Source organism: Ciona intestinalis, unplaced genomic scaffold (assembly GCF_000224145.3).
Source record: "Ciona intestinalis unplaced genomic scaffold, KH HT001269.1, whole genome shotgun sequence".
Taxonomy (NCBI): domain Eukaryota; kingdom Metazoa; phylum Chordata; class Ascidiacea; order Phlebobranchia; family Cionidae; genus Ciona; species Ciona intestinalis.
In genome coordinates, this window is record NW_004191590.1 from 50 (window position 1) to 12684 (window position 12635).

Genomic DNA, 12635 nt, shown 5'->3' on the forward strand with positions numbered 1-12635 from the left:
GACAATTGCTCCAACCCAATGGTCACTAATGGGTTGTCCAAATTATCAGCCATACATAAAAAAAAATCTCCCCCCCAAAAAAAATAATCACCCACAAAGTAACATACATAGTAACTCGTAAGCTGGCACGAGGTGTTAAACCCGTGTGATAACGACTGTCGTTTTCCGGCCACGCGAGGATAAAGTTACGTTCATTCATTCTATAGAGCCAAACAAAACATATATGTCTTGTCTACACCTTCGACTAGCCTTATGCTCAAATACGAATTTAAAGTTAAAGTTAAGGTTAGACCAACCGTTATGCTCGCAAATGTAACCAACATTTGTGCAGTTGCGAAAGAAATCCACACAGAGTTCATTGTAGTGATCTGCTGTATCTGTGTAGATAAGGTTGTTAACAAGAGTGGCACCTCATGCTCACTGTCGAGTTATAACATGGGTGTCTTCTTATACACCAGAAACACATGGTGTATTCATACACCTCATGCTCACTGTCGAGTTATAACATGGGTTTCTTCTTATACACCAGACACACATGGTTTATTCATACACCTCATGCCCACTGTCGAGTTATAACATGGGTGTCTTCTTATACACCAGACACACGTGGTGAATTAACACATGGAAAAAAACATAAAACAAAACTTACAGCTCCAAACACATCCTTCAGCAATTTTAAGTTTGTGGAGTAAATCATCATTGTGTGTTTCAAGAGTCCCGTTGTAAAGTTCCCAGCCAACACCACAAGCAGCCTTATGGTTACCAAATGACCTAAACTTTTCATTCGTCCCCACAAACTTATATTCTTTGCTAGCTTCATATCGGCCACAGTTATCTGAATATAAAGGTAGAATCATAATAGTTGGCGTTCATTGCCACAGAACATGCATCGTTCAGTGTACAGAAATCTACCTATTTTGTGAAATGTTATTATGAAAAATCCTGGAAAGAATAAAGTTGTAACTCAAACACTGTAGTAATATGGGATCTCTATGTAGTAAGTGAATATAAATACGCCCGTCGACTTTGATCGCTCTCTTCTTTTCTCACTAGACGTGCTACGTAATACAATGCAAGCTAACACTGATCGACTCCTATAGAGACTCACTACAAACACAACTTATTAACTGTAAAATTATTAAAAGCAATAACGAACATAATCACATACATACCAACACGAGAGCAGCGATAGATGCGTCCGTTGTAGTCACATAGTGGTTCGTTGCAAACGACAGGATTGGAAGCATTGACTGTAAAATTTATGTTTTACGTTAACAGCACCTTTTCAGGTGCCATGAGAGGCTCTGGGTTCAAGGCTCAATGCTGCTGCTATTGTAAGTTTGTATCCTTGGCAGTACAAGGAAATTGCTTCAACCTAGTGGTCACTTACAAGTAAATTATCAGCCCTCAGTGGAAAATTACCCACTAAGTTGCATACATGGTAACTTGTAAGTGGGTACGAGGTGTATAAAACAGAACACCTGTGCTATAACGACTGTTACATTCATTCATACTTTGTGATATATTTAGTAACCAGTTTTGCATACATTTTATGGTAAATGTAATTTCATCTCACCTGATTTACAAATTCTATCGTTGTCTTGACCTTCACTTATAATATATTTGTTGCCACATACACTCGTTAAACTTCGAACGTCACCGTCTGAGTTTTTTCCTAATATGAAGCAAAGTGTTTAAATCCTGAGATAATTAATTTCATGTATCTTTTGAGTAGTAATATTCAATAAAAATGCGAAAGACTTATTTGGAATCCGTAACTGAAGTCGGTTCTTACCATAATAAGTTGTGGACATATTGAGAAATAAATGTAACTTTTTTATTCTCGCATGGTGGGCAATAACAGTTGATATAACACGGGTGTTCCGTTTCATACACCTCGTGCCCGCTTACAGGTTACAACGTATGTGACTTAGTAAGTGTTTATTTTTCTGTATGGCTGACAATTTGGAGAACCCATTAGTCACCACTGGGCTGGATCAATTGTCGTTAATCTCTTGCCCAAGAACACATACTCCCACAATGGTAGTAGCATCAAACCTGGGACTTGTGTACTACATTAAGCATAATAGGAACAACAAAAACATTCTTTTTCTTGAAATTTTCTTTCTTGCTTAAAATGTTAATACTATTATTTTTTCAGGTAATGCAATTTTTTTTTAGAATGTGACTGGTAACAAGAGTACTAGAAAAATACATTTGCCACACAGACACTTTTATTCAACAGCTACTAACCCCAATCTTATGTAATGTTACCTATCTCAGCTTTGTTTCTGTTTTCTTTTTTCAATAAAATTCTTGCGCTTTCAAATTCCCATTCAGTGATTAAGTTTGTATCAGGGCAAAAAGGATGGTTCTGTGTAGCATACTTTCTTTTAAGAACAAATTTTGTGGACAGAAAGAGTGGAAATTCTGGAAAACAAATTTTAAAGCTTAATAATATTAAAATTACCTAAACGAACACACAGAACCCATAACAATTTTTATTTTTTGTAAGAACTGGGATATTTCATTGATAAGCAAAACTTGATTTAATGTTATAGTTTGAGTAAAGAGTTACTAAATTTTGTGATTCAAAAAGCTGCCAAATTGCGCAATCGAAGGTGTGTAAGATTCAATCAATTTATGGCAACTACAGCCATATATATATGTTAACCACTGGGTTGGAGCAATTGCCGTTAAGTGTCCTGTGCAAGGACACATGCGCCCACAATGGGTAGCCGGGACAAGCCTTGAACCCATAACCTCTGGGTTAGAGGCAAGGGCGCTAACAACTATGGCATGGCGCCGGTCACTCATTTTGTTAAATTTACACAGACCAAGCAACACTGTTGAGCAGTAGTTACAGTTTAAAATTTTGCCGGGCTTCAGCCATTAAAGCAACACAGATTGTTTCCTACCATGAAAACATTAGGTTTATATTTACCTCGAAAATTCTTTTTCATTTCTTTTGTAGCTCGTATTATTGCTGTAGAGTAAACAGGTTTAGTAATGAATGAATGTAACTTATTTATTCATGCTCGGGAAAACTACAGTCGTTGTAACAAAATTTTGACAACATATTGTTGACCGCTGTCTTGCTTAAGGACACATAATGCCAACAATGACAGCACCGACGAGCCTTGAACCTGTACCCTCTGGGTTAAAGACAGGCGTGCTACCACCTTTGCTCAGGTGACCATGATGCTACCACTGTAGGAGTATGTGTTCTAGGGCAAAACGCATAATGGCAATTGCTATATTTCGGTTGTTTAAATTGCCAGCCGTACAAGAAAAGTTTAAACTTGCCCCAAATTATAAAAGTTATTTTTAAGGTCTTTTTCTATAAACCAGACACATAGAATATCTTCTTACTTGTGTTAAACTGACAGAGGTAATGTATTTCCTCACTACAATTACTCAGCATCCATTTGTATTGACATGAAGTTTGGATCATTGAGATACAATGGTTCATGTTTGTCGAGGGGCTGGTTGTGGGGTCGGTATAATAATTTAGGTTTTTGTATCCGAGTGAACTCTCATTGATCTGACCTATAACAAGTTAATTTAATCTTATGCTCACTGTCGAGTTGTAACATGGGTGTCTTCTTATACACCATACACACATGGTGTATTCATACACCTCATGCTTACTGTCGAGTTACAACATGGGTGTCTTCTTATACACCAGACACACATGGTGTAATCATACACCTCATGCTCACTGTCAGTTATAACATAGGTGTCTTTTTATAAACCAAACACACACAGTGTACCAATTATGTTTTAGATATTAATATATAGAAAATGATCTTACCAATCCAGAACTGCACACCAAAATATTTCTTTATAAACTTTTCAATCTCATTAAACGTGTCCCTCGTGTCTATCACACTTAATGTTCCACCATCTTTCATGCAAGTCATGGCCGCATCTTGCTTTGAAGCCTTTGCTTTGGAAATGAAGAAAGTTCGATTTTCAGGAACTAAATGTTGAAATGAGTGAATGTAAAATTATTTATTCTTCCATGTCGGGGCAGTCTTATAACTTGGTTGTTCTGTTTCATACACCTCGTGTTTTCTGCTTACAAGTTACCACATATCTAGCGTATTTAACCTCGCATGGCAGGACAACGACAGTTGTTATAACACGGGGGTTCTGTTTCGTACACCTCGTAGCCATTTACAAGTAACCACGTATGCAATTTATTTATCCTTGCATGGCAGGGCAATGACAGTCGTGGAATTTATGTAATCGAATGTTTTGTGAAATAAACAAAATCATTACAAAAGTTGTGCTTACTTGGGTCAGGAGGTTCATATACTGTAACAAAAATAAACTTTCTTTTAGATAACAGAAACAAGATTAAAAAAGTATTTACAATAAGTCTAACTTAGTATAACTAAATTTACATCAGGTGCAAAAGTATGTAAGTCAAAAATTAAAGGAGATTAGTTGTCTGTTTGATTTAAAAAGCTTGTTAATCAACATTTATACTTTAGTGTGTTTTTCCCCAGACTCTTTTTCTTCAATTTTTTTCTCTTTGTTATTTTAATTATTTTGATTATTGTTAGTGCGATCAAAATGATAAGTAAACTGATGGTATTGTAAATGAAAACTGAATATTTGAGTTGCATTGGTTTACTTGTAAACTGTAAAGTAATTGTTTGAGAAATAAACAGAAACATTGTTATTTTTTTACCTTTCACAGAACATAGTACACCAGTTTGCTTTGGTGGAGGGCTGGTTTTATTTCTAGGAACAAGGTCACCGTGGCTCACATAATGCATCAAGTCTCCTGTTTTGTGGAGTTAAAATAAATCATAAAGTTTATGCTTTTAGTATTAAGAGTGAAAGTATAATACATTTATAAGTTAACAATAAGTTGGACTGAGAGGAGGACAAACTAGTGGGTGAGAGAGAGAGTCGGCGCGACAGAAGAACAAGGGTTGTTACGAGAAGTGAAAAGACAGAAAATGCGAAAGTATAGGCGTTGGAAGAGAAGAGGAGAGAGTCTGGTGTTGACATCAATTGAGGGAGAGGCAGAAGGAAGAGGGGGAAGAGGAAGGAGAAGGATGGAGTGGATCTCCAACATCCTAACTTCTGAAGGAACGGTGCAGGGGGCACACAGAAATGCCATGAAAAAGAGGCATAAGGCTCCATTAGGGCTATAGCACAATATATACATACAAGCCTAGGATTAAATGAACATTTTACCAATCCAATATTTCCAACTTGAGCTATGTTGTTCAGAAAGAAGACATTCAATATAAGATTCATTAATTTGGTTCAAAGGTGTAATCCCACAGAACTTGTTTGCTTGATCAAAGGCCATTCCTTTTTTAACTGCAACCACCATATCCTTTCCGACCGCTGCAAATATTTCAAGTAAAATTCATGCGAATGGTTCGTACATAAACAAAAAATGATTGTGATTTTGCTGTATTTTATTTTATTTTAAATGGAATAAATAAATGTAACTTACAGTCGTTATAACACGGGTGTTCTGTTTTATACACCTTTGTTTTACCTTTTTTTGATGTAATAATCACAAACTTACCTGTTATGCAACAATTGCATTTGTTTATTACTTCCAACCATGACTCAGCACAATTTTCCAAACCTGTTCATATAAGATGTTTGTGTTAATATCAGTGACATTGTACACCTCATGCTCACTGCCAATACAATATGTATGTTATACCATCTTAAACACCAGACACAATTGATGTGTTCATACACTTTTTACATATAGAGACACCGGTTTGAACAAGTCATTAGATACCATGGGTTGGATGGAGTTAATGCTGTTAATGAAATCTCAAGGCAAAGGTCCAGTCTGCAAAGTATGGCAGTTCCTGACGAGATCTCGCGCGTGCAAGACGGTTATTTTTCGCGTTCGCGCGTGCTATCATTAAAATCTGCGTGCAAAGCATGTACATTTTCAAGCCACGTTAGGAAATCTTACTTAATTTAATACGTATTTTTTTCTTTGTTTAATTAATTGGCGTGCGTAGGACAAATTGTGGAGTGCATAACCGAAAGTCTGTAAAAAAATCGCGCGTGCACCTGCCATACTCTGCAGTCTGGGAAAAGGTGAGTGTTTGTACATATTCGAGTGCATTCAGTTATCCTTGAGTTCTTACAGTCAAATTTCCTATGCGTTGTGCTGCTGCTCCACATATGTTGTATGTGTGTGATCTCAGTTTCGTTCGTACACACCTCCTGCAACAAGCACTCACCAGCCCTTATGCAATCTGCATTATCTGCAAAACAATTGACTTTCGTCGAGGGGGAATACCCAACCACGTTACGTTGATTGACAGGCGCACGGCTTAGAGTATAAACATTAAATAAATGAATGGATGAATAAATAAATGAAGAACCGCCGAGACTATAATTGAATATTGTACCGCGGGGAAAGATGGATACCGCTACCATCTAATTTCCTATATTTCTTAATCTCGGTTTTTAGCAATGGTCAACGCTCTTTTAGGGTCGAGAGGATACGACTTGTAAAAAGTCCTCGAGATTTATGAATCAGAACACCTGCGTTATATCTTCTGTCGTTCCCCGCCATACGGATATAAATAATTTCTATTCAATCATATTATATACTTAAAAACTCACCGATTTCCTTGGAAACTTCGCTCGTAACAACCAAGGTTGGCAACAGCAAAGCCAACATTAACCGTAAATTCGGACACATTTTGCAACAGCAGCCAATCCTGCGTCTGATTGGCAAAAGGACACGGCCTGAATGAAAACGAATTTCCAGCCATCCGAACATTTTCCGGAATTGTGATCCAGCACTGCGATGTCAACAAGTGCGAAAAATAGCGTCGGTGAAGGAATGTCGTTTTAGTTGTTCGAAACGCGATGTTTTTTATTGGCGCGTCACGGCGTTGTTTTTTAGAAAATCCGAAATGCTGCTGCGGCCGTTACATCATTGTGTGTGGATGCAGTGATACAGCACATAGTATATTCATACACCTCATGCTCACAGTCGAGTTATAACATGGGTGTCTTCTTATACACCAGGTACACAAGGTGTATTCATACACCTCATGCTCACTGTCGAGTTATAACATGGGTGTCTTCTTATACACCAGACATACTTGTTGAATATGGTACACTATATGTTCACATATTAAAGCAGACGGATGTACATGTTATCCGCGCGTATACTCTAACCAATACAACCATAATCACATATAGATAAGCAAGGAAATAGCTTAATGCTGTGTATCGCATATAACACAAGCTTGATTGACATGCAATAGATGCAGACAATTGATTAGCTGTTCCGGCGTATTGTTCCATGCTTTTTGTATAGCGGTTCTATAAGACATTAGGGACAGGTGTATTGTAATGCAGAGGGAACAGGAAACACTATACGTTGCTACTTTATTGCTAGGTTTACAGTTGTTGTTCAGTATACAGTAGGGTGGGGACAACGGGACACCTTTAGGACATAATATCGAAATATCCTGATCGTGTTTTAAAAATTAACAACGGTCTATTGGAGTCGCGAGGATACGGTTTTATAGTTATTTGAATGTTCTTTGTTTACTACCGAATGGGATCGGAAAATAGGATAAAAGGTTGTCCCATTTTCCCCACCCTGCTTTAGTATCTAATGCATCGTTAGTCAGTTTAGACTTTTAGTTAGAAATATATTCGCTTAAGTTAGAGTTAGAAATATATATAGTAGGGTGGGGAAAGATGGGACACATTTAGCGCAGAATATCTAAATATTCTGATCGTGTTTTATACAATTAACAGCGGTCTATGGGGGCGTAAGGATACGGAATGATATTTATTTGAATTTTCTTTGTTTACTACCAAATATGACCAGTAAATAGAATGATAAGGTGTCTCATCTTCCCCTCACCCTACTATATAGCCAGTTTAGACTTTAAGTTAGAAGTATAAGTTCGTTGGTCACATCCGCATTGTAAGGTATATTTATATGGGTCTCTGTCTGTTACTATTTCCCTTTTCTTTGTTGTTTTATTTGATTTAATTCTCGCCATTCTGATCGAAGAGATAAATTAAATAGTTATGTTTGCTACGTTATGGGGTAAGATGGGACACCTTTAGTACATAAGATTCAAAGTAATAAGTGTTCCAGGTGCTTAGAAGTGCAAGTAACTTTGAATGTTCAAAATGTCGTCACTGATGCGTTTAAAGAAGATATGGATTTTCGTTACACTTATTCTCGCGTTCTTTTTATCGTTACACATGTCCGACGTACTCGTTAAAAACGCTGAAAAAGATCTTGAAGAATTGATTGAAGACGAAACTTCACCGACAGCACTAACAACAACAACAACAATAGTAAAAGGGGGAGAAACGTCATTAAAAGTGACAACAAAAACAACAACAAAAAATCCAAAAACACCCAAAACAAAAAAGGCCGAAGTCGTTGATCCGAATACATGCCCTCTGATCTCCCCTCTTCTTAAAGGAGACGTAAAAATTGACCTATTTCCCTCAAATAAAAAAGGTATTTATATATTTATTTGGTTAATCTTTACCGTAACTGTACTTCATCAGCTTGCACGCTTTTATGGGCGAACTTTATATTTTTATATTTATACGCGAAACGATTTTAAAATTTAAAAAAAATCAACTAAATATGATATTTTAGAGTCCGACGCACATATAACGCAACTTTAAAAGCTATTTAATATATTTTGAATCGCGGTATTTGTGAAACTCCCCGTTTATGTAAAATTAAATTAATACCTAAGAAATTTCGGTTTTCAAAAATGGCGCCAATAACGTTCTGAAAATTATTTCGGAGTTTGTACATCTCAGCGCGTAATTTAGTTTAAAATATCAATTAAACAACTCGTTTATTTTTGTGTAAATGCTCTTGTAACAAATATTTAATGACTCATGTTTTACAAACCACAAACTTTTGATAATTTACTGTGAATATTAGAGATTTAACAGCAAAACAACAGTCGTTAAAATACTCTAAAGATAATAAAAACTACTTTAATAAATGTGTCAAATGAAAGCGTGACTAAACCCATAAACACCATTTTCTGCAATACACATGCTGATGTTCTTCATATACACACAGATAAATGGCCACCAAGTGAAGATGAACTAATAAAGTTGATGCCCCAACTTTCAAACAATGTTAGAAACATCTACAAAGGGCCTTCTAAATGCAATTGCAGATCAAAAACCGCTGTCATAGTTCCCTACCGTGCAAGAACAGAGCACCTAAAGTAAATTAGCTTTTATTTTTCTGTAAGACTTTTAATAATTAAGTAAATACTAATGAAGCCAATATTTAGGGACGAATTAAGAATGTACCTCTCCTCAAACATAGGCTTATGGCTTGATGCTGCTAGCAAGATGTTCATCAATAAGTTGTCCACATTACTAGCCATGTAGAAACTAATCATCCACAAAGTTATATGCATAATCGTAAATGGGCACGAGGTGACTTTGACAACCTCGCTATATCTGTTAAAGTTTTGTTGTGACATGAAAATATGCAAAAGACATTCATTCCTACGCGGCCCAAAGCCCAGACTGGCCTTACTGCGTTTCACTCTGTATTGATTACAAGCTTTAACGTTACATGATACTGTCTTCAGGTTCTTCTTGTTTTACACTCATCAAATGCTACAGAGGCAACAACTTTGTTATGTCATATTCGTAGTAACGCAAGATGACCGAGAGATTTTCAATAAAGGTAGTCAACTTCTAGCAATATACCAGATATTTTATAGTCAAGTTTTCAAAATTTATCTTTAAATAAATGGCTATGATGGTAGTCTCATGGCGGGCAATTTAGAAACTAACACATAATGGCTGTGAGCCTGTGCCACATAAGCAGTCTTTGTGCCTCAATGTCACCACAGTAAAGCAATGTTCTGCCAGGTAAACTTATGAATGCTGGATTCATTGAAGCAAAGAAATACGGGGAGTTTGATTGTTTTATATTTCATGATGTGGATCTAATTGCGATGAATGACAAGATATCATACACTTGCAAAGGTTTATATTTAGGACTAATTTTATATATTTGTATTATTGTATGTTTTACCCCACTCGTTTAACTAGTAAGTTCTTATTTGCTGGTTAGTAAGTTGTTTAATAATAAACATCGTAATGTGTCCTATTATTGAGGATATATATGCTGCTATGTATTTATTTATCAGATTTTATTTGTATTTGAATATCTTTGTTATTGTTATGAAAAAAAGGGCTTGTTATGTCATACAATATAAAAAAAGAAAAAGTTTTAGGAAGTAAAAATATAAAAAAAATGAGCTTATTTTTAAAGTTTTCTTGTTAAAATATTTTACAACGAATACTATGTTTTTTATTAATTTATCTATTATTTCAGATGAACAAGTCGTCCATTATTCTTTTGCTATGAAGCAATTTGACTTCAAACCGATGTATCTAGGTTACGTTGGGGGCGCCCTTGGATTCACTAAACAACAGTTTGAAACTGTAAATGGATTTTCAAACCAATACGTTGTAAGTGAAAATTGTGCCGATTGTGTGAAAATATTTGGTTAGTTTGTAATATATCAGACTATTAGTTTATATTTGTCCATTGACGTGGCACAGAATGCTCCCCCTAGAATTGGAAGTACGTTGATTTGAATTATGGCCTACTACCATAGTTGGCGTATGTGTTTTTGGGTAAGGCACTTAGCGGCAATTGCTCCAACCCAGTGGTCACTAATGGGTTGTCTTATTTGTCAAATATCAACCATACAGAAAAAACAATCACCCACAAATTTACACGCATGGTAACTTGTAACTGTAAGTGGGCATGAGGTGTATGAAACAGAACACCCTTGTAATAATGACTGTCGTTGCCCCGCAGTACGAGGATTTAAAAGTATCATTCATCCATATTCATTTATGCATTGATACACCTTACTTAAATAAACCACTCCTAACAAAAACTATGTCACAAGTTACGTTTTTGGGATATATTTGTGCTGGTTGCTATTGCGCAGCATTGTAAGGAATACATATACACCCATAGTAACCATCGCACTCCCCAGGGCCACGGGGGAGAGGACGACGACATGCAGAGAAGAATTCGGGTCCGACAGATCAAGGTTTGGGAACCAAAAGAATCTTTTGTAAAGTAAGTGAACATAAACGTATATATGGTGAAATGCAATTGATTCGCTTTTTTTGGTGTTGAACTGTAGCGATATTGGGTTCAAAAGTCACGCTTTTAACTGAAGATTTTTCTTATTATGTGTATCTAGATACACAAATTTACCACATGGAAGAGACATTGGGAATCCAAAGAATAAGATGATGACCAAACTAATGGAAAAAGCAGCCACAAGAATTGATACTGATGGATTGAAGTCATTTTCTGTGAAGAAAGTAACGATAGCAAAGCACAAAACTTATGTTGAGATTCTTGTAACATTATAAAGGTGATCTATGATGTCATAGTTGTCATTATGTGCTATACAATTGGAGATTTTGTATGAAATATAACGATATATAGTATAAATAAGCTGTTGTTTCGTGTGGAATGTAGATGGTAGCTGTAAGGGATTAGGTTGTTTTAGTTAATTTTGTTTTTTGCACATCCACACACTGCAATAGCTTCAGTAACTCGACTGTGTGCATGGGAGTGGCAACCATGAATAAGTCACTCAAGTTCCCACCCACGAGGATATAAATGACCAAACCAACCAAAAGTCATGTCCGCTTATCCACACACTGCAATAGCTTCAGTAGCTCCACTGTGGGCATGGGAGTGGCAACCATGAATAAGTCACTCAAGTTCCCACCCACAAGGATATAAATGACCGAACCAACCAAAAGTCATGTCCGCTTATCCACACACTGCAATAGCTTCAGTAGCTCCACTGTGGGCATGGGAGTGGCAACCATGGATAAATCATAAATTAAAGCACAAAGGTATATAAAGTAATTTATTGAACAAAATGCAACGGGCAGTGAACAATAAACATGGCCAGCATGTTTGTGCAAATAGAAAATTTATCAAAAGAAATTAAAATAATTTGAAACACAGGATTGTAAAAAGGAACATAATTAGGATGAAAATAGAACTTGAAATAAAGAACTTAAAAATATTGAACATCTTGAAGCTAAGGCATGCGTTAGTTGCCTTTCTCACATAAAAACATTAAAAAAAAAACTGATTAAATGCGTAAGTAAGTAAATGCAAAAGTATTAATATTATTATTTACAATATTTTTGGATTTACAATATAATTATCATCCATTTGCAAGGCACAGATTGGTAAAAATTGGAAATATAAATTATTTTTTTCAGTAATTTTGAATTTTTTTTATTGAATTTTTAAAAAAATGGATAAAATAGAGTTCGCAAGTCGTAATAGGATTGTCCATCAATTAAACTTAAAGGCACAAACATGTAAAACAAGATAGAAGTTACGTAAATTAATTAAATCGGTTTCCCTGACAATTTTGGGTTTGATGTGTGTTGAACCCAAGTAAGATTCATAACTAAATTGCCAATTATTCCAATGACTTCCTTACGAACCTTCTATGTCGCATAAACTTATGTTGTAGCAATTCGTCTGCGGTTGGCCGTGACGATGGATCGCTGTAATATTGTGATGTTATAATTAACCATTA

General features: G+C 35.9%; 2 protein-coding genes across 2 annotated transcripts; one reads left to right on the forward strand and one right to left on the reverse strand.

The window, feature by feature from the left end:
- Positions 1-238: 238 nt before the first annotated feature.
- On the reverse strand, positions 239-6956 carry LOC100184561 (the record flags this gene model as incomplete). The annotated part of the gene is made up of 14 exons (XM_018817328.2): positions 6628-6956; positions 6144-6263; positions 5558-5620; positions 5215-5370; positions 4700-4795; positions 4300-4320; positions 3815-3982; positions 3373-3549; positions 2945-2986; positions 2275-2430; positions 1577-1675; positions 1173-1250; positions 650-835; positions 239-377 (listed from the first exon to the last, which is right to left on the reverse strand). Coding segments are annotated over exons 1-14 (1661 nt in total), but the record flags the coding sequence as incomplete, so codon positions are not given.
- A 1159-nt stretch (positions 6957-8115) lies between these two features.
- LOC100182196 (beta-1,4-galactosyltransferase 4-like) lies at positions 8116-11518 on the forward strand. Its single transcript, XM_018817329.2, has 7 exons — positions 8116-8506; positions 9092-9242; positions 9618-9715; positions 9904-10020; positions 10373-10509; positions 11049-11134; positions 11262-11518. The coding sequence occupies exons 1-7, from the start codon at positions 8158-8160 to the stop codon at positions 11434-11436; spliced, it is 1113 nt and encodes a 370-aa protein (XP_018672874.1). The 5' UTR covers positions 8116-8157; the 3' UTR covers positions 11437-11518.
- The last annotated feature ends 1117 nt before the right edge of the window (positions 11519-12635 follow it).

Bases quoted from the DNA above. Each gene is read 5' to 3' on its own strand.
- LOC100182196 (XM_018817329.2), top strand. From the start codon at position 8,158: ATGTTCAAAATGTCGTCACTGATGCGTTTAAAGAAGATATGGATTTTC. The intron at 8,507-9,091 runs GTATTTATATAT...ATATACACACAG, and splicing joins ATTTCCCTCAAATAAAAAAG to ATAAATGGCCACCAAGTGAA. The intron at 9,716-9,903 runs GTAGTCAACTTC...ATGTTCTGCCAG, and splicing joins CCGAGAGATTTTCAATAAAG to GTAAACTTATGAATGCTGGA.